Source organism: Petaurus breviceps, unplaced genomic scaffold (genome assembly GCF_028583685.1).
Source record: "Petaurus breviceps papuanus isolate PSGF00001 unplaced genomic scaffold, PetGlider_PUasm1.0 175, whole genome shotgun sequence".
In the NCBI taxonomy this organism is placed as follows: domain Eukaryota; kingdom Metazoa; phylum Chordata; class Mammalia; order Diprotodontia; family Petauridae; genus Petaurus; species Petaurus breviceps.
The window spans coordinates 68,846,261-68,872,407 of NW_027185764.1; the positions used below are offsets into that span (position 1 = coordinate 68,846,261).

General features: G+C 37.7%; 1 protein-coding gene across 3 annotated transcripts in view; it reads right to left on the bottom strand.

Annotated features, from left to right (window-relative positions):
• The window catches only part of SUSD1 (sushi domain containing 1), a 365,003-nt gene that overhangs the window by 59,772 nt on the left and 279,084 nt on the right, over positions 1 to 26,147 (bottom strand). For all 3 annotated transcript variants that reach the window (XM_069085316.1, XM_069085318.1, XM_069085317.1), the window contains 2 exons: positions 25,699 to 25,795; positions 11,161 to 11,416 (listed from right to left, as the gene is read on the bottom strand). In XM_069085316.1, the coding sequence (XP_068941417.1) occupies positions 11,161 to 11,416; positions 25,699 to 25,795 (353 nt within the window). The remainder of the gene's footprint in view (positions 1 to 11,160; positions 11,417 to 25,698; positions 25,796 to 26,147) is intronic.

Here is a 26,147-nt window from a genome sequence, read left to right on the forward strand (position 1 = left end):
TAGTTGAGACAGAGAGGAGAATGTCATGGTACTTAAGGAAACTGAGGACCTGGGAAGGTTGAGGGAGCATCCATCCACATGACCTCTGAAAGGCAGAAATGGGAAGGAAAGAAGACACGTAAGAGAGATGCTGAACTCCTTGAGAAAGAAGGGAGAATGACCTGGAAGCCAGTAGAGAGCCAGTACTATGATCTGCATAGAGTAAAAACTGTTAAAGAAGGGGAAAGGAAGGGAGTAATCATTTATTAAGTGCTTACTATGGGCTAGGCATTGTGCACTATTACAAATATTACTTCATTTGATGTCTGCAACAGATCTGAGAGATAAAGGCTATAATTAATCCATTTTACAGTGGAGAAAGCTGAGTCAGACAGAAGTTAAATGACTTACCCAGGGTTACAAAGCTTGTGAGTGTCTGAGGCTAGATTTGAACTCAGATGTTCCTAACTCTAGCCCCAGGGCTCTGCCCACTATAATGCCTAGCTGCTTTGGTAGAAGCCATTTTCAAGGTGGTTAGAAGGAACCGAGAAGTTCAGTGACTTGATCAGGGTCATACAAATGGTAAATCACCAAGGCAAGATTCAAACTCAGATCCCCTAAATCCAAATCCAATGATGATCATTGAATCAGAAAGTACAAGGATCCTTATGTACAGATTAGTTGCCCTTGTTTCTATTTGTTTGACATCACTGATCTAGTCCATCTCTCCTCAATTTATACATGAGGAAACTGAATCCTAGAGAAGTTAAGTAACTTGCCCAGTGTCAAGAATGTGTGTTGTGGGTACATTTCCTACCTCTCCCCCAGATCTAAGTGTTAAATATGGACCTCCAGGATTCTGTTGCTTGGAACTGTCCTGGTCTCCTGCTCTGACTCTGGAATGGGCTTACCTAGCAGAGTAGCTTATGCCTTACTATCTGCAGGTTTCTAGCACACTTTTTAAATAGTCCTAGACTGGATGGAAGGGTTTATTAAGGTTTTCTTTGGTTTCTTTGTCATTGTTCCTTCTGGTGCCCATTAAGAACTCTATAGGAATACTTTGAGGAGAGTTGGACTCTTCCAGTACTTTTCACACTGCCTTTTTTTTTAAGCAATTGGGATTAAGTAACTTGCTCAAGGTTACATGGCCAGTTATTTCTGGGTGTGGTGCTAAGTATCTGAGCCCGGATTTGATCCCAAGTCATCCTGACTCTGGGGCCAGTGCTCTTACTCACTGAGCCACCTGGCTGCCCCTCACACTGCCTTCTTAATGAGAAATCTCCTGAATCTATTCTTTCACCCTCATAGAGACCTCCAATCTTTGTCCCCTTCAGTATATTCTCAGGCCATTACCCTGTTCTGACTTCACTTCCTTCCTTCCCAATCTTGATCCTAGAGTTAACTGATTCCATTCTACAGTCTTCATTCTTTAATCCCTTACACTCTTGTTCTATTATTACTCATCCCTTGCTAAACCCCAGCTTGTATTATTCACTATAGCAAGACAACCATTTTATTTTTCCTTAATCCATTCAATAGCTCACAAACCACAAAATGCATGCTAAACTTTCTTTTATCTTGTCCAGTTTCCCACACTTTTTTCTCCCCTCACCCTATTAGCTGAGATCCTTAGCTCTTACTTTACTGAGGAAAATTGAGTCCATTAATCCTGACCTCTTATTTTCCCCTTTTCTTTTTTTTCTTTTTAGAGGGGGGAAGGTAGGGCAATCGGGGTTAAGTGACTTGCTAAGGTCATAGTTTTGTGTTGTGTCTGAGTCTGGATTTGAACTCAAGTCCTCCTGACTCCAGGCCTGGTGCTCTATTCACTGTGCCACCTAGCTGCCCCACCCCTTTCTCATCTTAAAACCCCATAACATATGCCATCACTCTTACATTCCTCCAATCTTCAATAATGAGGTTACCCTTCTTCTTTCTAAGGCCAGGCCCTCTTACACTTCCCTCTTAAATGTGCCCTTAATTACATCCTTTTCTGTCTTGTCCAGAAGACTGAGCCTTCAATCTCTCCATATCAAAATGTACTGGTTTTTTGCAATGTTTTTTAGCATCTCTAGCATTTTAGTGTCTGGCATGCAGAAAGTACTTAATAAATGCTTTCTTACTGATTGTCTGAGTTATTGACTGCTTCCTTCCCTACTTTCAAATATACCCAAGTTTCTCCCATCCTTAAAAAAACAAATCTTCACTACATTGTGCCTTACCCCCCCAACTATCATGTTATATCTCTCCTCCTCCCTTTCTTATCCATACTCCTTAAATTCTCATTCTCTTGCTCACTCCTCAACCCTTTGAAATCTGGCTTCTAATCTCATCACTCAGATGAAACTATTCTTTCCACAGATCTAATGTCCTCTTAACTGACAAATCTGATGGTCCTTTCTTAGTCCTTATCCTTCTTGACCCCTCTGCTGCAATTTGCCTTTGTTAACCATATTCTCCTCATGGGCATTTTCTTCTTTCTGGGTTTCACACTACTTCTTGTTTTCCTTCCTAACCGCCTAACCATTTTATTTCCTTTGTGGCTTATCATCCACATCATGCCCCCTAACTTTGGGAGTTCCCCAGGATTCCATTCTTGGCCCTCTTCTCTTTATGACTTCATCCCTTCAGTTCAATTATCATTTCCATGTAGATATTTCCCAGAGCTATACATCCAGCCCCAAAGTCTCACTAAAATTTTGGTTTCACAACATTAATTATCTATTAGACATTTCAAACTGGATGTCCCAGAGACATCTCAAACTTAACAGGTCCAAAGAACTCAAAAAATTTCCCCTGCCCCACTTTCAAAATACCCACGGTTCTTCTAAACTTCCCTATTTTATGGAAAGTACCACCATTCTTCTAGTCTCCCAGGTTCATAACTTCAGTATCATATTCATCTCCTCATTCTTCCTCATCTCTCATATCCAATCAGTTGCCATATCTTACTGTGTCTATCTCTACAATATCTCTTAAAGCTGACCCCTTTTCTCCCCACCTTAGCTCAAGTTTTAAATCTATCCTAATAACCTCATAATTGGCCTCCCCACCACAAATATTTCCCTATTCCATTCCATCTTCCAGTGGTTTCCTTTAAGCCCTGACCCTACTCAGTAAACTCACGTGGCTCCCTATTGCTTCTAGGATAAAATACAAACAGCTCTTTCAAAACTCATCATAATCTGCCCTCAAACCTACCTTTCCAGGTTCATTGTACATCACTTCCCTTCTTACAGTGTGCAATCCAGTCAGACTGACTTTTTCTCTGTTCCTCATACACAGCTCTCCATCTCTGATCACCATGCCTTTGTACTGTCCAGCCCTGTGGTTGGATTGTATTCTCTCCTCATAGCTACTTCAAAGGATTCTTTTCCTTCAATATACAGCTTCTTCTAAACAATGCCTTCTCTAATCCACCCCCCCTTCCCAATTGGTGTTGCCCTTGGATTTGATTTCCATGTATTTATTTTGTACTTATTCTTCATATACTTGTAAGTGTACTTATTTTTAATTGTATTTAATTTCTATGTATTTATTTTACATTTTTATATACTTATATAGGTACTTGTTAACTCCTCTGTTAGAATGTAAGCTCTTTAAGCGTAAAGATTATTTCATTCTTTGTATTTGTATCTGCAGAGTCTACCTAGTACCTGACACATACCAAGAACTTAAAAATTCCTGTTTGATTTTTAACAGAAATGAGTGTTTTATTTTATCAGGTGATACCATCAATGATTGTATTAGTTTTGTTGTTAATATGATCAATTATGCTTATTATTTTCCTAATATTGAGTCAAGTATGCATTCCTACTATAAAACCAACATGGTTAAAGTGAATAACTTTTTCAACATGTTTCTGAATCCTCATTGCTAATATTTATGTATGCACAATAATTTGTGCATACATATTCATTAAAGATATATCTATAGTCTCCTTTCTCTGCCTTATGTCTATCAAGCTCAGGTATCAGAACCAAATTTGTCTAATAAAAGGAGTCTGGTAGAATGTTTTTATCTATTTTTTTTACAAACTATATAACTATCAGAGTTAATTATTCTTTGAATATTTGATAGGATTCATTTGTAAATCCATATGGGTCTATAATCTTTTCTCCTGTGAGTTTATGGTTTGTCAATTTCTTTTTCTAAGACTGAATTGTTTAAAATTTCTATTTTCATTCTCTTAACCTAGATATTTTACATTTTATAAATATTCATCTGATTAATTTCAGATAGCAATTTTACTGACATATAATTGGACAAAATAGTTTCTAATAAGTTCCATTAATTTTCACATTGGTTATGAATTTTTTTTAATCTCTGATTTTGTTTATTTGGTTTTCCTTTATTTAAAAAAATATATTAGCTAAGAATTTTTTCTGTATTGTTAGTCTTTCCAAACAACCGCCCCTAGTTTATTTATCAACTCAATGGGTTTTTGTTTGTTTTCAGCTTTGTTTATCTATTCTTTTATTATCTATATTTCAATGTTTGTGTTTAAAAAAATTTTAAACTGTAACTCCCAAAGGATTTTTTAATCTTTTAATCTAATTTTTTTAACCTTCGCACTGAAGCCATCAGAAATATTAAGGCATACTTGAACTTGGTTTGGAAGATCTCATTAAGTTCTCCACAGAACTCTATTTTTTCATCCTTTGCAACAGATGGCACATAAGATTTGATTAGCTGTATGAGGGCTTGTTTTCTTGTTTCAGAAAGAGATTACCCAGGGGAAGATGAGAGGAGGAGAAGAAGAGAAAAGAGACTGAAGAGACACTGGCCCCTAAAACAGACAGTAAGTACACTGTGTACAATATCACCAGAATCATACTTGAAGCATTTCCAGTTTGGAAGAACCTGCAAGAGCTCATGTTTTGCTAGAATAACCTTTGAGAAATAAGGGTGGTATAGAAGGACTTTTGTGGGGAACTGAGCAATATCACGGGCATTTGCACATCCTCCGCACGCACACACACACACACACACACACACACACACACACACACCCTATATTGTAATAGGAAGGAAATGTTAATGCATGTTAGACCAGCTAGATCAAGGTCACAATCAATACCTGATTAGATAAAGAGATAAATATGAAAGATCTAAGATTGACACCCATCTTGTCTAAATATTCAGAAAAAACAGGAAACTGTTGAAAGTTAAGGCAATGACTCGCTCATAATTTCTTTGACATGTTTGACTGAATCTGCTCTTTGCAGGCCCAAAGCGTCCAGAAATGACCTTGCACTGGCAAATTCCTGATCTCTTGGACAAGTAGTAAAACCAGGAAGTGAAGGGTAGCACCATTTTGTTGTATTCACTCATTTGTAACACTACAGAGGAAGTTAAAAGATGATGTGACATTTTGCTTCACAAAACAGTAAAAAGAAATTGAGGGGAAAATGAGTCTGCTGAAGACTTTATGTGAGATCAAGCTAAGAGAGCATCACAAAAGGAGGATTTGATGGCAATTGTAAGCCCTTTGATCCCATTCATATAAAGACATGTGTAAAAATAAATATAACACAAAGAATTTGCCAAGTAACTCAGTGGATAGAGCACTGAGCCTAGAGTCAAGAAAACCTGAGTTTAAATCCTACCTCAGACACTTATTAGCTATGTTACCCTGGGCAAGTCATTAAACCCATCTGCCTCAGTTTCCTCATCTGTAAAATGTGGATAATAATAGCACCTGCCACGAAGAGCTGTGAAGATCAAATGAAGTGATATTTGGAAAGCACTTGGCACATAGTGGGTGCTTTGTAAATGTCTATTCCCTTCCCTTTCTTTCCATAAGAGGTACAAAGTGATATGGTAGGATTTCTAAGGGAAAAGAGATCATTAGCATTTGGGATGATTCTGGACCTCAGAGGCTTTGAGGGATTTCTACAAGTATACATGGGATAGGAAAATGAGCTGTGGGAATGAATGAGATCATGGAGAAAGATAGAAGAGAGGGCTAAGAAAATGTCTAGGGAGATAGAATACTGGGCAGCTAAGTGGCACAGTGGATAGAATGCCAGTGCCAGAGACAGTGAGACTGATCATCCCAAGTTCAAATCTGGCCCCAGAAATTTACTAGCTATGTGATCCTGGGCAAGTCACTTAACCCTGTTTGCCTCAGTTATCTCCTCTGTAAAAATGAACTGGAGAGGAAATGGCAAACTACTCCAGTATCCTTGACAAGAAAACCCCAAATGAAGTCATGAAACGTCAGACACAACTGAAATGAATGAACAGATAAAATATTTATTAAGCATTTTCTGCCAAGTGGGTGAGGAGATAGTCCTTACTCACAAGCAGCTTATATTTTAATTGGAAGCAGGGGAAAGATAACACAGAAAGAGGAGCTGAAATAGTTGGAGGGGAAGGATATCCACATGAGGGCAAGGCATTTGTTGAAGAGTATAAGAAGGCTGGGGAGTCAAGTTACGATGGGAGTGAAGCTTGGCTGGAGTCTCTCTTGAAATAGTGGACTGGGCTGACAGCCAATTATCAGGGGAGAGGGCCAAAGCTGAACATCAGGGAGCATTCGAAGTTCTGAGGCAGAAGGAAGGGAGTCCATAAAGTGTACACAGAATGTGCAGTGACAGTGAGAAGAGGACAAAGAGGATAGTGCAGCATCATAGAGGACAAGGGACAAGAATATTTCTGGAAAGAGGAGGAGGTGGTTGGCAATTTCAGTTATGACTACAGCTGAATGACACGAGCAGAATGCAGGTCACTGAATTTAGCAGTTAGAAGGGAAGGAGGAGAGATGAGGTAATGATAGGGGAAACATTCTGATGTGGAGAGGAGGGGAGAAGCAGGGCTGCCAGTCAGCTAAGATTTCATAATTGAAGTCAATTGCTTCTCACTGATGCGTCATGTTATGTATGGCCAGAGATTTTTAGTTTTGATTTTCAGTAATCCTAGAGTTATGAGAACTCATGTTCAGGACATTATGAGTTCAGTGAAGTAAGAGTCATCTCCTAAGAATCAAGGGGTAATCTGGTGTAATGGAGGAGCAGAAGAGATAAGGGCTTAAAGAATATGGGAAAAGGTTCCACAGCATTTCACAATCATTTTTTCATCATCATCCCAGCTTAGGTCAGTCACTGACTTTTAATTTATCTGATTTTTTTAAAGCTCCAGACACTTACATGCCATCTTTAGTGTCCATCCTAAGTGCTGTGAATCTGACCTGTGTGACAAATAAGTTCCTTCCTGAGTTTTGTCTGAAATTATTGACTTAAAATAAACCAATGTTTCTCTTTGTACAAAATTTCATGATTCCATACTCTGGATATTTCTTTCTCTTCTGGTTTGTACTTATTATTCTAAACAGAAAGGAAGGCATTACCTTTGATTTTCCCAGTTTTCTGGCTTCTGTTCCTAAAAAATATCATAATCATCTTTTCCACAAAAATAAGCCAAGAAAGGCAGATGTCGTCTTTTTTTTTTTTTAATCCAAAGAACAGTAGCCAGAACCTACTGCAACCTTCCTTTTGAGATGAGATGAAGACCCAGGGAGTTTAAACAACTTCCCCAGTCTCATAGCTTAGACTGACAGGGGAAATTTCACACAGAATGGCAACTATGAGATCATGAAAGTACTTAGGGAAGAGTTTATAGATCCTCTGTCTTGTAATTCATTGAAAGTATGATGAATTCCTTATTGGTATAAAGAAGGGCCTTGCCTTCCCTCTTCCTCATCAGCATGCATATGGATTTTCTATTTCCTGTCAGCTTACTGTGTAGTGACAAAAAGCCTTTTAAATTTGTGGATGAGCCAGAACTGAACATGCATATAAAAGACCAAACAGATGAAAACTCCTCTCTTCCCTGGTGGCAAGTGAAGTAAGAACTGCTTGCTATAGGCTTCCATGTGGGAGGAGAGAAGGCAGCAACAAAAATGGCAGCTGCCTTATTTTCCCACCCAGGAGTCTGTCTCTCACCATCTTCAGTGACTTAATATCAGAGATGGAATGGATAAGGTTAGGACCTTGGGAGCTTCAAAAGGTTGATAAAATCACCAGAGGTCTAACAACCAGTTGCTGCTAAAGTCTTCTAGTAGATGCAATAGGCCAACAGGAAACAAAGAGCCCTTTACATCAATGTTTCCAGAAAGAGGCTTACTAAGTCTCCATGTAGCTGAATGCAGCAGACAGAGACTAATGAACATGCTCTAAGGACTGGGCCCTCATTGGTCAGTTCTACTCTTAGACTAGTGGTTGTGAGATGGTTTCAGAATTGTTCTACCTGATGTGAAAGCATGAACCAACTGACCTCTGGTTGGCTCTTACAGATCAACCACCAGGATACCTCTAAAGTCTAAACTGATAGATCCACTCTAGGTCTGGAATTGGTGGAAGAAAATTACAGATTCATAAAGCATTTCTTTCTCCTCATTGCCCCTTCCCAGATTTCAAGAAGGCAGAAATTAGCAGGTCCTCCACTTAAGTGGAGGGCATAGTAAAGCCTGTCTCTTATCTCCTGAGCTTTTTATTTGATACTGTGGGTAGATGATAAAGTTGCCACCCATTGGACTCAAGTTCTCCACCTTAGGATCATTGGGGTAAAGGAGCATATAGTTAGAAGAGACTAGAGACCATCAAGCCCAGTCCCATCATTTTACAGATGAGAAAGATAACAAGGTTAAGTCTCATATAGCTAGTAAATGTTCCAAGATGGGATCTGAATCCTGATCTTCCAAATCTTCAGTACCCTCTGACCTTCTTATTGGAAAGCTGGAGGGCAGAGTAAAGAGCTCCTCGCAAAGCCTCCATTTAAACAGGACTCACAGACCAGCATTAGTTACATTCCCTGACCTAGACTCCACCACTTCTCCTTCGCCCCCACTTTTGACCTTTCTTTTGTGAGTTGTCTTTACCTATTAGATTGGAAATTCCTTGAGGACAGAGAACATTTTTTCTTTTTTTGTATCCCCAGAACTTTAGCATAGTGTTTGGTATGTAGTGGGCACTTAATAAATGCTTACTTTCTGACTGATTCCAGACACTAAATCCAGTGCCCTATCCACTGGTGATGCCATGAATACTTACCCTCCAATGTACTTATCTGTGTACATGCTATATCCTTGAGGGCAAATATGTTTTGGTTTTGCATACCTAGCATGGTACCATGAGCAAAGTAGGCACTTTTAGTAAATATTTGATATGTTGAATTGTTGAACTTCAGAGTTGGATTCTGGGACCTTAGAGATTATTTATTCTGGTTGAATATGATACTTTGTTCCCTTCCCCTCATTTTTCAACTTAACACTCTCTTAAGTTAGGTCATCCAAGTTCCAAGCTCTCTTCCTGGATGTACCACATCCCTTGCCAGGCATCCAACATTCCTGTATATGAAGCAATGTTTCAGAAAACCACGCTACATCCTGTTTTCCTGCCATCTTCATATCAAATTGCTCACTCCTCAAATTTAACTTCTCTTCTAAATGCCCTACATTCCTTTGGCATTGCTGATGAAAATACCACATGGGCCCTCAACTTTTTCATTTTTCTGCTCAACTTTAAAACCCAGGAGGTCTTGGGGTTTGGAAGTAGGAGTTCAATCCTCATTTACAAATTCAGATCTCAGATAATTCACGTCCCAGTCCTCTGATGGTAAAGGCAAGGCTTTTCTGAACGTGATTTTATAATCAATGGCCACCAAATTTCCTAGGGAGGTATCATGGTGCCATATAAAGAGCACTGCCCCTGGAACCAGAGGACCTGAGTTGGAATTTTGGCTCTGCTGCTTACTACCTGTGAGACCTTGAGTAATTTAATTAACCTCTGTGAGTCTTAGGTCCATTATCTATAAAGTGAAGGCTTGGATTAGATGGCTTCTAGGGTCACATTTAAGTCTAAATCGAAGATCCCTGCACATACTGTCTGGTTTGGGGAGCAGGGTGGAACAGTGGATAGAGTGCTGAGCCTAGAGTCAGGAAGACTCATCCTCCAAGGTTAAATCTTAGTTCTTGATAAGAAGACAAATGATCAGAGAAGGCAGAAAAGGAAGAGGAAAATGGAGACAGTTGTCAAGACTAAACAGAGCAGTTCTCCTATACTTTCTTCTCTCCCTTCTCTCCTTGTTCAAAATACATTCATGAAGGTAGACTGCATATGGACAGGAGGAAGATGAGATACCTACTAACTACAAAACTGTGAGGGCAAAGATGTGTTTACATGGCTTTCCTTTTCTGACTGCCTCAATAAAGATGGAACAAGAGGGAATTGGAGTGTTGAGAAAACACTTTCATTAGGGTTGGAAGAGAACCTCCTTTGGTCAGTATCTTCACAAAGAACCCTATGAACTTTCCTGGGGATGAAAAGTGAAATCTCAATTATCATTACAACTCCTAGGAATTTCAAAGAACATTGGAATTAGTTATCACAAGACCTGGATCCAAGCTTTGGTTCCACCACAAAACAGTCATATGGCCTAGGGCAAATTACTTAATTTCCCTTCACCTCAGTTTCCTTAGCTACAAAAATGAACGGATTATAAATAAATTAATTCTAAAACTGCTAAGATTTCCACAGTGAAGTAAATGTGAAAGTACATATCAAAGTCATGAAACTCAAAGACTGAACAGATGTTTCAGGAAATTACAGTGGTTATTGACTAAGATTTCCATCTCAGATAACAGAGGGGCAAATTACTTTTTTTTTCAATCCAGAGCTTTAATAAAGTGACTAAAATAGTCATAACTTTTAACCAAGAAATTCCACTGCTAGAAATATACCATAAAAAGGTCAAAGGCCCCATATATCACAAAAATATTTATAGTAGCACTTTTTGTAGTAGCAAAGAATTAGAAATGAAGAGCATGCCCACAAATTGGTGAACAGCTAAATGTAATTGTAAAGAAAAACATAAGCAAAACTGAACACTACAATAATGATCAAACAAGAAGATATGAAAAAAATGTACCTCCCTCCCTTTGAAGAAGTGGCTGACTATGAGTATGGAACACTGTGTACACTGTCAGATTCAGCTGAAATGCTGGTTAATTTTACTAAACTGCTGTTGCGAAAGATGGCTTGCTGGGTAGAGGTGAGGGCTATATTCAGAAATGAAGGTGATATAACAATAAAATTTAACCATCCCCTTATAATCCCTCCAAATCTCAAAGTGTTTAGATTCCATAGAAATAAAATTCATAATTTTCAAGGATTCTGAATGTACCTGATTCCATTCACTGTTGATTCTCAATATAATGCAGTAATCATTTCTTGGTTTCAAGGGTGCATTGTAAAACTTCCCATAGTACAGTCTGTCTCCGAGAGAGATCTCTCGGGCATCAGGGATGTCTTTGGCCAGGATTTCTGCAGTCACATATCCCTTGGTACTTGAGCCATTGCTGAAGAAAGTAGTATCTTGTATAGAGTCACAGGGAAAATTGCTCTGGAGAGTCAAGGGCAGTACCAACACTTGATATGAACTAGAATAAAACAGAAAAGCGCACATCAGATCAAAGACCCATCTGATTTTACTAGACCAAACATATGTCTGGGGCTCAGAAAATACGGGCATCATTTCAGAAAACAATGAAAAATATTCCTACCAGATTATGAATGGAAATCAGAGTCAATTCTGACCTTAAGTGCTAGGAGAGTTTTATGAATTGGTTTGTGTATTTTTACACAAAATTTGCAATATTTGTACTCACATTGTCCAACATGAACCTCCTTCATAGTTATTAATCTGCTTTGCAGATGCCCACAACACTAAAATAAGGAAATGAAAATATTGGCCTTCAACAAGTGCCCTTGGTGTTCTGAAGTTGATCTAAATTAATTCTTCATGTGGTCAGAAAGAAAAGCCCTATTGTAAAAAATGGACAGTATAATCACACCTGTCAGATTGGCTAACATGACAAAACAGGAAGATAATAAATGTTAGCAAAGAGGTGGAAAAATTGGAACACTGATGCATTGCTGATGGAATTGTGAGCTGATCCAAACATCCTGGAAAGCACTTTGGAATTATGCCGAAAGGGCTATAAAAATGTGTATATCAGCATACTGATCCAGTAATACTACTTCCAGGTCTGTATCCAAAAGAAATCATAATAAGGGGGAAAGACCCACATATACAAAAATATTTACAGCAGCTCTTTTGGTAGTGGCCAAGAATTGGAAATTGAGGGGATGCCCATCAATTGAAAAGTGGCTGAACAGGTTGTGGTATATGAATGTAATGGAATACTGTTGTTCTATAAGAAATGATGAGCAGACAGATTTCAGAAAAACCTGGACTTACATGAACTGATACTGAGTGAAGAAAGCAGAACCAGATGAATATTGTACACAGTAACAGCAACATTGTGCAATGACCAACTTGGATAAACTTAGTTCTTCTGAGCAATGCAAGGATCTAAGGCAATTCCAAAAGACGCGTGATGGAAAATGCTATCCACATCCAGAGAAAGAACTATGGAATCTAAATGTAGATCAAAGCATATTATTTTCTCTCTCTCTTTTTTTTGGTTTTTTATTTTTTTCTTTTTTGTAATTTTCCCCTTTGGTTCTGATTCTTCTTTCACAACATGATTAATGAGGAAATAAGTTTCATATGATTATACATGTATAACCTATATCAGATTGCATGCCATCTTGGGGAGGGTGGGGAATTGAGGAAGGGGGGAATTTAGAACTCAAAATCTTATAAAAGTGAATGTTGAAAGCTAAAAATAAATAAATCAATTAATAAAAAAATCACAGAAAAGGAAAAAAAGAATAGTGTAGCTACTTTGAAGATAGTCAATCATAGGGAATAGAGAAAAAATAGACCTTAGAGAATATCAATTCAATCTCATTTTACAAATGAAGAAACTGAGGCCCAAGGAGGTTAAGTGACTTATTGAAGATCATATAGCACAAATGGGATTCATATCCAAATTTTATGTCAAGTTCATGCTCTTTATTCTGTACTACATTTAAGAAGGGCAACTAATTGCTAAATTCTTCAAAAAGGAACTAGTCAATCACATGGGCTCTCAAAAGAGAGTTCAGTATGTTCTCTAAATGAGAGGCAGAATGTTATAGGTAATACAGTCCTGGTTCTGGAGTCAGGAAGACTTGGGTTCAAGTCTTGACTCTGACTTTGTGACTATAGACAAGTCATTTGACCTCTATAACCCAAGCAACTTTCCAAGAGGAGTTGCCATACCCAAAGTTTCTTCCACTTCTGGAAACACAGTTCTTTCTCTAGGGATGGATAGCATTTTTTGTCTTAAGTCCTTCAGAGTTGTCTTGGATCACTGTATTACTGAGCATAGCTAATCATTTTACAATATTATTATTACTTTGTACACAGTACATTTCACTTTGCATCAGTTTATGTAAGTCTTTCCAGACTCTTCTAAGAGCATCCTGTTCATCATTTATTACAGCATAATAATATATCATAACCACATACCACAATTTGTTCATCCCCAATTGATGGACATACCCTCAATGTCCAATTCTTTGCCATCAGAAAAGAGCTGTTATATATATTTTTGTACATATAGATCCTTTTCCTTTTTTTTTTTTTTTATCACTTTTGGGATACAGACGTAGTAGTGGTACCGCAAGGTCAAAAGGTATGCATGATTATATAGTCCTTTGGGGATAGTTCCAAATTGCTCTATAGAATGGCTGAACCAGTTCACAGTTCCACCAACATTGCATTAATATCTTATTTTTCCCATATCCCCTACAACATTGGTCATTTTCCTTTTCTGTCCTATTAGCCAATCTAACAGCATAAGGTATGTTAGAATTGTTTTAATTTGCATTTCTCCGATTAGTAATGAGTTAGAGCAATAGATAGTTTTGATTACTTCATCTGAAAAGTAATCATATCTTACGATCATTTATCAATTGGGGAACGGCTCTTATTTTTATAAATTTGACTTAGTTCTCTATATGCTTGAGAAATGAGGCCTTTATCAGAGAACTTGCTTCAAATTTTTTTCAGTTACTACCGATAACTGTATTTCCCTCCATCCTATCTCCCCACACACGTTTACTCTCTCTTTTTGCACTATCTCTCCTCAAAAGTGTCTTGTTTCTAACTTTTCCCTCCCCAATATGTCCTCCCTTCTATCAACTCCCCCCATTTTCTTATCCCCTTCCCCACCTACTTTGCAGTAGGGTAAAATAGATTTCTATACCAATTACATGTGTATGTTATTCCTTCTTTGAACCAATACTGATGAGAGTAAGGTTCACTCGCTCCCTCTTATCTCCCCCATCACTATAAAATTTTTTCTTCTTTTATGTGAGCTAATTTACCCGATTGTACTTTTCTCTTTCCCTTTCTCCCATTCCATTCCTTTCTTAGCCCTTAATTCTATTTTTTTAGATAAAATCTCTTCATATTCAACTCACACCTGTGCCCTCTGTCTATATATACTCCTTCTAACTGCCCTAATAATGAGAAAGTTCTTATGAGTTATAAGTATCATCTTCCCACATAGAAGTGTAAACAGTTTAACCTTATTAAATCCTCCATGATTTCCTTTTGCTGTTTGCCTTTTTATGCTTCTCTTGAGTCTTGTATTTGAAAATCAAATTTTCTATTCAGCTCTGGCCTTTTCATCAAGAATGCTTGACTAGGGAAGGTGGCTTAGCCATATGTGATCTTAAATTGTATTATAAAGCAGCAATGATCAAAACTACTTGGTACTGGATTAGAAATAGAGTGGTGGATAATTGGAATAGGTTGCGTACACAAGACACAGTAGTAAATGAAAATAGTAATCTACTGTTTGATAAACCCAAAGACCCCAGGTTCTGGGATAAGAACTTACTATTTGACAAAAACTGCTGGGAAAGCTGGAAAATAGTAACGGAAGAAACTAGGCATAGACCAATATCTTACATCATATACCAAAGTAAAGTTAAAATGGGTACATTATAGAGATATAAAGGCTGATGCTATAAGCAAACTGGGAGAGCAAGGAATAGTTTACCTGTTGTCAGGTTTATGGAGAAGGGAAGAATTTATGAGCAAAAAAAGATAGAGAACATTATGAAATGCAAAATGGATGATTTTGATTACATTAAATTGAAAAGGTTTTGCACAAAGTCAATGCAATCAATATTAGGAGGGAAGCAGAAAACTGGGAAATAATTTTTACAACCAGTAACTCTGATAAAAGCCTAGTTTCTAAAATGTATTGAGAACTGAGTCAAATTTATAAGAGTACAAGTCATTCCCCAACTGATGAGTGGTCAAAGGATATGAACAGGCAGTTTTCAGATGAAGAAATTGAAGCTATCTACAGTCATATGAAAAAATGCTCTTAATCACTACTGATTAGAGAAATGCAAATTAAAATAACTCTGAGGTGGCACCTCACACCTATTATATTAGCTAACATGACAAAACAGGAACACAGTAAATGTTGGAGAGATGTGGGAAAATTGAGACACTAATGCATTGTTGGTAGAGTTGTGAATTGATCCAACCATTCTGGAGAGCAATCTGGAAATATGCCCAAAGGGCTATAAAAATGTGCATAACCTTTGATCCAGCAATACCACTTCTAGGACTGTGCTCCAAAGAGATCATAAAAATGGGGAAAGGACCCACATATACAAAAATATTTATAGCAGTTCTTTTTGTGGTGGCCAAGAACTGGAAATTGAGGGAATGTCCATCAGTTGGGGAATGGCTAAACAAGATGTGGTATATGAATGTAATAGAATACTATTGGTCTATAAGAAATAATGAACAGGCAGATTTCCAAAAAACCTGGAAAGACATATATGAACCGATGTTGAGTGAGGTGAGGAGAACCAGAACACTGCACACAGTAACAGCAACATTTTGCAATGACCAACTGGGATAGACTTAGCTCTCCTCAGCAATGCAAGATTCTAAGGAACTCCAAAATGTTCATAATGGAAAATGTTATCCACATCCAGAGAAAGAACTTTGTAGTCTGAATACAGATCAAAGCATACTATTTGCTCTCTATTTTTTTTTGTTTCTTCTTTCTCATGGTTTTCCCATTGGTTGTATTTCTTCTTTACAACATGACAAATATAAAAATATGTTTAATATTAATGTATGTATATAGAACCTATATCAGATTGCATGCCATCTTGGAGGGGAGGGGTAAGAGGTGAAGAAAATTTAAAACTTAAAAGTTTGTGAAGAATGTTTAAAACTTAAAATTAATCAATTAATTTAAAAAAGAATGCTTGAAAGTCCTCTATTTCATTAAATTTCCATTTTTTCCCTGAAGGATATTACTCAGTTTTGCTAAGTAGGTGATTCTTTGTTGCAGTCCTACTTCTTTGTCCTCTAGAATATCATATTACAATTATCCAATCCTTTAATGTAGAAGCTGCTAAATCTATGGCTCCACCATACTTTAATTGTTTCTTTCTGGATGCTTCAATATTTTCTCCTTAACCTGGGACATCTGGAATTTGGCTATAATATTCCTGGAAGTTTTCATTTTGGGATTTCTTTCAGGAGGTAATCAGTGGATTTTTTTTTCTTTCAATTTCTATCTTACCCATTGGTTCTAGAATATCAGGGCAGTTTTCCTTGATAATTTTTGAAAGATGATGTCTAAGCTTTTTTTTTTAGCCACGGATTTCAGGTAGTCTAGTAATTTTTAATTATCTCTCCTGGATCTATTTTCCAAGTCAGTTGTTTTTCTTATGAGATATTTCACACGGTCTTCTATTTTTCATTCTTTTGATTTTGTTTCATTATTTCTTGATTTCTTGTAAACATTAGTTTCCATTTGCCCAATTCTAATTTTTGAGGAATTCTTTTCTTCAGTGAGCTTTTGTACCTCCTTTTCCATTTGCCCAATTCTACTTTTTAAGGAGTTCCTCTCTTCATTGATTTTTTGTGCCTTTTTTTCCATTTGGCCAATTCTGCTTTTGAAAGCATTCTTCTCCTCAATGGCTTTTATGTACTTTTTTTTTTTTTTTTTACCATTTGGCCTATTTCTGTTTTTTAAGGTGTTATTTTATTTAGTATTTTTTTGTGTCTCCTTTACCAAGCTGTTTTTCATTATTGTCTACCATTGCCCTTCTCTTCCCAATTTTTCCTTTACCTCTCTTTTTTGATTTTCAAAATACTTTTTGAGTTCCTCCATGGTCTGAGATGAATTCACATTTTGCTCAGAGGCTTTAACTTTGTTATCTTCTTCTGAGTGTGTACTTTGATCTTCCCTGTCACCACTGTAACCTTCCATGGTGAAATTTTTTTTCTGTTATTTGCTCATTTTCCAGCCTATTTCTTTTTTTTTCCCCAAATGCTTTATTAACTTCTGGTTTACATCATTCATTTCCACCAGATTTTGAGTTATAAATTTTTTCCCCATTTTTCCCCTACCTACCGCCCCAAAATAGCAGTCCCACAGTATATCCCCTCCTCCAGTCTGCTTTCTCCCATATCTTCTCCCATACCCCCTTTGACTCTTCCAGTAGGGCATGGTGGATCTCTATGCCCCAGTGCCTGTATACCTTATTTCTCAATTACATGTAAAATTGTATTAATAGTGTGTGTGTGTGTATATACATACATATGTATATATATACATATATATATATATATATATACACGCATTTTTTTAAACATTTGATTTTAAAACTTTGAATCCCAGATTCATTCCCTTCCTCCCTTGTCACCCACCCTTACTGGGAAGATAAGCAATTCAGTATAGGTTGTACATGTGTAGCTATGCAAACCATTACCATAGTATTACCATAGATATATTGTAAAAGACTGACTATATTACCATAACATTACCATAGTATTACCATAGATATATTGTAAAAGACTGACTATATTTCCCTCCATCCTATCCCACCTCCCACTTGTTCTATTCTCTACTTTGATCTTGTCCCTTTTCAAAAGTGGGTGCTTCCAACTTCCCTTCCCCCCAGCCTGCCCTCCCTTCCATCATCCCCTCTCTCATCCCCTTTCCCCCTACTCTTCTGTAGGGTGAGATACCCTACTTAGTGTGTATGTCATTCCCTCCCTGAGCCAAATTCAATGAGAATAAGGTTGACCCATTCCCTTTTGCCCTCCTGTTCCCCTGTCCATTGTAACCATTTTGCCTTGCCACTTCTATATGAAATAGTTTACCCCATTCTATCTCTCCCCATCTCCCCTCATCATTCCCTCTCTCACCTCTTAATTCCACACTTTAAGTATCATCTCTTCCTATTAAACTGGTCCTGTGCCATCTATCTATGTATACTTGTAAATATATATACACACATTCACATATGTATTCATATGCCCATATACCCTCCTATATATACATATTTCTATTCCCTTCAAATATTTCCATACTGAGAAAAATTTCACCAGTTACACTTATCGTTTTTCCATGTAGGAATGTAAATAGTTCAACTTTGATAAGATCCTTATGATTTCTTTTCCCTGTTTACCTTCTCATGCTTCTCTTGCTTCTTGTATCTGAATGTCAAATTTTCTATTCAACTCTGGTTTTTTCATCAAGAATGCTTGAAAGTCCTCTTTTTCATTGAATGACCATATTCTCCCCTGAAACATGACACTCAGTTTTTCTGGGTAGGTGATTATTGGTTTTAATCTCAGCTCCTTTGACCTCTGGAATATCATATTCCAGGCCCTTCTATCCCTCAGTGTAGAAGCTGCCAAATCCTGTGTTATCCTGATTGTTTCCACAATATTCAAATTGTTTCTTCCTGGCTGCTTGTAATATTCTCTCCTTGATCTGGGAATGTCAGAACCTGGCTATAATATTCCTAGGAGTTTTCTTTTTGGGATCTTTTTCAGGAGGTGATTGGTGGATTCTTTCAACCTCTATTTTGCCCTCTTGTTCTAAAACATCAGGGCAGTTTTCCTTGAGAATTTCTTGGAGGATGATTTCTAGGTTCTTTCTCTGATCATGGCTTTAAGGTAGTCCAATAATTTTTAAATTATCTCTCCTGGATCTATTTTCCAGGTCAGTGGTTTTTCCAATGAAATTTCACATTGCCTTCTATTCTTTCATTTGTTTGGATCTGTTTAACAGCATCTTAATTTCTCATAAAGTCACTAGCTTCCATTTGCTCCAATCTAATTCTGAAGGAATGATTCTCCTCAGTGAGTTTTTGAGATTCTTTTTCCATCTGGCAAATACGGCTTTTCAAGGCATTCTTCTCCTCATTGCCTTTTTGAGCCTCTTTTACCATTTGACTTAGTCTATTTTTAAGGTGTTATTTTCCTCAGTCAGGCTGTTGATTCTCATTTCATAATTTTCTTGCATTGTTCTTATTTCTCTTCCCAATTTTTTCCTCCACTTCTCTTATTTGCTTCTTAAGGTCCTCTATGGTCTGTAACCAGTTCATATCTTTCTTGGAAGCTTTTGGTGCAGGAGTTCTGACTTCACTGTCTTCTTCCCATTCCATGCTTTGATCCCTTTTGTCACCAAAATAGGAATGTAAAGTTGGGGTGCTCTATTTATTTTGCTTCTTTTGCATGCTCATGTTGCCACTCAGTCACTTGACCCCTGGGCTTTTTGCCACAATAGGACTCTTCCAGACTATTTCTTGACATTTAACTCCTTGTTAAAGAAAGGCTCTGCTTCCAGGGTGGAGGGCATGGTCCCAAGCTGCAGGGGTTTTGTGTAACTGTTTTCAGAGATACTTCTAGGGAATTGTAAGTTTTTATTTCTTTCAAGATAGTATGATCTAAGGAGAGGTGTGTTTACCACTCTCCTGGCCTATGCTCTGGTCTGTGAGTGAACTGTCCTGGAACTGTGATGGGCGTCTTTGCTCCACTGCAGCCACAAAATCTGCTACACTAGTACTATTCCTAGCCCCCAGGACCACTACCCAGGACTGTGACCTGGATCCAAGTATGGGTATAGCAACAGAGTCCTGTCTCAGTGCCAGTAAAAAGCCTCATGTAATCTCTATTGACCAGGTCTTCTATGCACTTTCCATCTGTTGCCTGAAAGCTCTGGAAACAGCAGCTGCCACTGCTGAGTCGCTGGTTCCCAAGGCTTGCTCCCCAGGTTGGAGCCTACACTGGACTGTGTTCCACTCTCACCCTGGTGTGACAGAACTTTTCTGTCAATCTTCTAAGTTGTCTTTGACTGGAAAATTATTTTACCCTGTCATTTGGTGGGTTTTGCCATTCTGGGAATTATTTTATGGCATTATTTAAAGATTTTCAGAGCTGCTGCCCTTTCTCTGCTATCTTGGCTCCACCTCCCCAAATTATTTTTAAAGGAAAGAGTAGGAATGGGTACACCATAAAGCCAAATGACCTCCTCTTTGATGGAAAAAAATTTTGAAATGTAAAATGTCATATTTATGTAATTTATATGATTTATTAGACAGAACAATTCCTGCTTTAGTTGCAAATACTACAAAATACCCACAAGCAGACACAGTATTTTTAATAACATATTTAGCTCTTTGTGTTAATTCTTTATACAACTAATAGAAAGTCTACCAGCAGAAACTACAGTTAAAATCTCAATATCAATAAAAATGAGACGCACAGGGTTGAAATCAGCTCCAGGTGTATAGAACAGGTTTGTTTTTTATAAGAATGTAGTGATCTTTCAAAACTAATCAAGTTTATAATAGCCCTGGAGATGAAGCCATAAGATCTGTGGCTTAATTCTGCCCTTTACTGACTGAATGACCCTAGATAACTCTTTTTGAGCCTCAATTTCCTCCACTGTAAAAATAAGAATAATGACACTTGTGCTGTCTGCCTCCTGGTTTTTGTAAGGATCTGTTATGCAACCATTAAGTACCATATATGTACACTATAATAAGAACTGATAGTTTAGCAGCATTCCAAAGTACAATTTTCCTCATAAACCATTCCTATGGATTGTATCAACAAAATTTACATTTTTGCACTCTTATTGTCCAACACCAAGCCCGTCCATATATGTGTGTGTGTGTGTGTGTATGTATGTATGTATATGTATATATACTGATCTACTCTGTAGTTCTCAATGACACCAGAAAAAGAAAACAAAAATATTGGCCTTCAACAAGTATTTACTGAAAACCATAGGTCTCTAGAAACCTAGATTTCAATTTCATCTTTAATGGGGTAGGGGCAGGGAGAAGAGAATGGAAAGGCACAGAAATATCACTGGCATCTTGGTTTACAAAGAGTTTTACATGGATTGTATCCTGTGAGCTTTACAACAACACTATGAGGTAGGCACTATTGTTATCCTCTTTTTGTTGTGGTTGTTGTTGAGTTGTTATGTTCTGTGTGACTCTTTGTGACTCCCATGGACCACAGAAGCCAAGCCCTTCTACCTCTCACTGTCTCTCAAAGTCTGTTCATGTTCATCTTCATTGCTTACATTATTCATCTCATCCTCTGCCACTGTCTTCTCCTTTTGCCTTCAATCTTTCCCAACATCAGGGTCTTTTCCAATAGGTCCCATCTTCTCGTTAAGTAGCCAAAATTATTTGAGCTTCAATTTCCAGTGAATAGCCTGAATTAATTCCATTAAGTGTTGACTAATCTAAACTCCTTGCTGTCCAAGGAACTCTCAAATGTCTTCTCCAGCACTACAATTCATAATTATCAATTCTGCCATACTCAGATTTCCTAATAGTCCAACTCTCATAGCCATATATTGCTACTGGAAAAACCATAGCTTTTACGGATGGGGAAACTGAATCCTAGAGTCATATACCGTGTTTCCCCGATAATAAGACCTATCCCGAAAATAAGCCCTCCCCTTACTGTGTAAGATTCCTCTAAAATAAGCCCTCCCCCGAAAATAAGCCCTATTGAGATTGCTACTGTAGTGAAGGTGATCCCCTGCGCTACACGCTACATTACGGTACCCTCTGTATGCACCATCCCCCCCCGCCCCATGAAACGCACGCCGCGCTCCGAGCTGCATCCAATCAGAGCTGCAGCAGTGAGCGCGTCATCCTGTTCTTCCCCAGTGATTTGCTTATTGAATAAAGGTACATTTTTTTGTTCACATTTACCTGTTTATTAAAATTGCTGTCAATGTTCATTAAAATAAGCCCTCCCCTGAAAATAAGCCCTCTGGTGTTTTTCTGTCCAAAAAAATAATAAGACAGTGTCTTATTATCGGGGAAACACGGTAGCAGGTATATGAGGCAGGATTTGAACTTGGGTCTTCCTGACTCCAAGTCCCAGTTTTCTATCCTTTATACAACCTGGCATTGCACTCATCTCTACTGTGTAAACTACAGGAAATGTCCTCTTTTCAGCCATGTGTCTGTTGACTGCCATTCTCAGAGGGCAAACAATGCCAGGCTTCAACTTGGTAAAGTGAAGCTGCTTTCTTTAATCATAATAACAGCTAGTATCCATAGCTTTAAAGTTTGCAAAGCACTAATATCATTTAATCTTTGAAACAACCCTGTAGGGTAGGTGCTATTATTATTCTCATTTTACACATGAGGAAACTTATGCAGAAAGGGATTAAGTGACTTACTCAAAGTTGGCACAGCTAGTAAGTGACTAAGGCAAGGTCTTTCTGACTCCAAATCCAACACTCTATTATTCCACCTAGTCTTAATTCTAACTCTCTTTCAGGATGCCATCATTGGTCACACTGATCTACTTCATCTTAAGAAAGCACTACTCCCTTCCTTGGGATAGACAAACTGATTTCTCTTTTATCTGATGTGTAATTTCATGAGTATAAGGAGTTCCTCTACCAAAGCAGGTCCATGACTTCTAGGCAATTTAGTCTTCAGGGGCAATGAGTGGTTAAGTGATGTGCTCAGAATCATACAATACTTCCACTTGAAGGCAACACTTGAACTTGAGTCTCCTTGACTCTAAATCTAACTCTCAGTACGTTACTCTGCAATTCCTCTCATGAAATACAAGTTTAACATTGACTGCAAAACTTTATTCAAAACGCCTTTGGACATAGGCCATCTGTAGATTAACAGAAAAGCAGGAGAAATGAGTCTATGTGCCCAAGAGGCAAAGTGGCAGAGAAAAAAACAGAATCCTAGCAGCCTGGTTCACAACCCATCCTCTACCTGTGACTCTCGTAACCTTTGGTAAGTCATTTAAACCTTAAGCCTCAGTTTGCCCTGTTGTAAAATGAGACTGAACTAGATCAATGGTAAGAAAATTTTTTAAGAGCCCTATTTTTTAAAAAAGGAGCCCTATGGGTGGCATATTGACTTAGAAAATTCCAAATTGACATCATATATGTCATACTGTATTTTTATTTCTTAAACATTTTTCTCAAGTATGTTTTCATTTGGTTCTGGCCACATAGGAGTTTTGCAAGCCTCTTATACAGCAGCATACAGGCTGTGAGTATGACAACTCTAGAAAATTCTAAATCTATGATTCAATCCTGCCTCTGACACTTTATTTCCCTGGGTCTTAATTTCCTAGATGGCCTCTGAACTTCCTTACATGACAAAATCTATGATTCTATGATTCCCTGATCCCACACAATGTTCCTATATGTCATCTCATGCCGTCTTTCTTACCTGACAATGTCATGAGAATTATCACTTAGGACAGTGGTTCTCAAACTGTGGTGGCAGGATTCTTTTACACTTTTAAAAATTATTGAGGACTCAAAAAAAAACCTTATGTTATGGAGATTATATTTATTGATATTTACTGTATTAGAAATGAAAACTGATTAAAATATTTGTTAATTCATTTCAAAATAGCAATAACAAACCATGTTAACATACTATATTTTATAAAAAATAATGGTATTTTACTAAAAAATCAGTGATTAGAGTGGAAGTCATATATTTTTGCAAATTTCTTTAATGTCTATTTTAATAGAAGAAAACTAAATTCTGCTGTATGCTACTGCATTCGATCTGTTGTGATATATTGTTTTGATTGAAGTCTATATGAAAAAAATCTGGCATCACACAGATGCATAGTTGGAAAAGGGAAGGGTATTTTAATAAACCCAAAAAGCTTTGTATTATTATAAAAACATTTTTGACCTCAGGAGGCACCTAGATAGTTCAGTTCTAGTGGAACACTGGGCCAAGAGTCAGGAAGACGTGAGTTCAAATCTAGCCTCAGCCCTAACTAGCTGTATGACCCTGGGCAAGTCATTTAGCCTCTGTTTGCCTTAATCCAATGGAGAAGGAAATGGCAGACACTCCACAACCTTTCCCAAGAAAACTCCAGGTACATTATTGGCATGTTATGGTTGATAGGTCATGAAGAATTGGATACAACTGAACAACAAAAATTTTCAGTTCATGGAATTCCTGGAAGGGGTTCTTTGGACCCATGGGAGTCTGTGGACCACATTCTGAGAACCATTAGCTTAGAAGAAGGACAGAACAGCATAACCTGATGGACCAGGAATTGAAATATATCATTATAAAATGAGAAATTAGAAAAAATGAGGACTAGAGAAGGGAAGTGACTTTTCTAAGATCACAGAGATAAATGGCAGATAGGATTGTAGGTAGGCAGACAGACAGGGAGACACACAGAACTTTTATTAATTCTTGCTATGTGCCAGGTATGGGGCTAGGTGGCACAGTGGATAGAGCACTGAGGCTACAGTCAAAAAGACTCATCTTCCTAAGCGCAAATCTGGCCTCTGATACTTGTTAGCTGTGTTACACTGGACAAGTCATTTCACCCTGTTTACCTCAGTTTCCTTATCTATAAGATGAACTAGAGAAGGAAATGGCAAACCACTCCAGTTATTTTTGCCAAGAAAATCCTAAATGAAGAGTAGGACATGACTAAGCAACAAAATGTTCCAGGTACTAAATAAAAACAAAAAGAAAAGGCAGTTCCTGCCCTTAAGTAGCTTATATTCTATTTGAGGAAGACAAAACATAAAAGGGAGCTAAAAAGCCTGGAAAGGGTTGATAGAGTAAGAAAGGAGGGAGCTAGGTAGTGAGTTGGTTTGGGGCAAAGTGTAGAACTAGAAGAACTATTAAAAATTAAAACTCCAGTCTCTTAAATCCAAAGTATTTCATATAAAAAAATACTATTAAGGATTCCCTCAGATATGTGAATTTGGTGGGTGGGGAAGATAGGTAGCTGCTGAGCCTTCAATATCAGACAGAGTGCAACATGGGAAATGTTTTCATATTATCTTTTGTAAATGAATATCTCCTCAATGCCAAGAAATTCTTATTTCCATGGCCCCTATATATTTATTCTATGATAAGTCAAGTGCCATGCATTACAATGAAGGCTCAAAGCTTCTCCTGGACAGTAACATGTGGCCCTGTACAATTTCAGAACCTTGCCTAGGGTACACAGATGTCTTGTCCTATACATCCAATATATCCTCTGCAGCTCTTTCTGGAGAGTGGAATTCATTATCTAAACGGCTTTGCAGAGAAAATCACTGTATACACCATAGGATGGAGATGAATCATGTTAAAAACATTTTGCAAATCTTAACAGCTACATTTTGTGTACCCTTCCTCATATGTGAAATCATGCTGTTAACTCACCATGCCTTCTTGGCTGATTTTCCAATGGAGATGTTTTACAGTGAGTTTTTCCCACAGGTGATTTGTTTTTTGGTGATTTGTTTTGTTTATGGACTTCTCCCTTTTGATGAAGCACATTTAATCAAGTCAAGCATTTCTCTCATGGTAGAAGACACCAGGACTAAGGGTGAAGTCCACAAGCATGGAACCAAAAAGGGAATTGTTATGTTTAATGTCACTGGCGTCATTACTACCATTCTCTAACCACTTCAGCCAGTTGCTCCAAAAAGCCATAATTACTGACCTGATAGGTCCATTTCTGTCCTCTGCTTTCTGCAGACTCAGGGGTGGTAAAGGACCTCCTTGTACTGCAATAAATTCAATGTCTGGAATGGGAGGCTCTGAAATAAGCAAGCAAAAGAAACCACGTGTTTATAAAAGGGCTTTCATTGAAAAAGAGAGATTAGATTTGTTTGGGTAGCCCAGAATAACTAGAAACAGTTGGAAGCCACAAAAGAAAAATTTAGAGACTTTTGTTATTGTTGTTATTTTTTTCTATTTTGATACAGATATTTTGATACACTTCCTCCCCTTCTGACAGAGACTGACTCAAAACGCATGAGACAGGTTTTTGTTGACAAATTTGTTACACGAATTTTTCTCCTTTTCAATGTAAAAAGGGAAGGCAAGGGAGAATAGGGATAGGAGGAAGGAAGGAAGGAAGGAAGGAAGGAAGGAAGGAAGGAAGGAAGG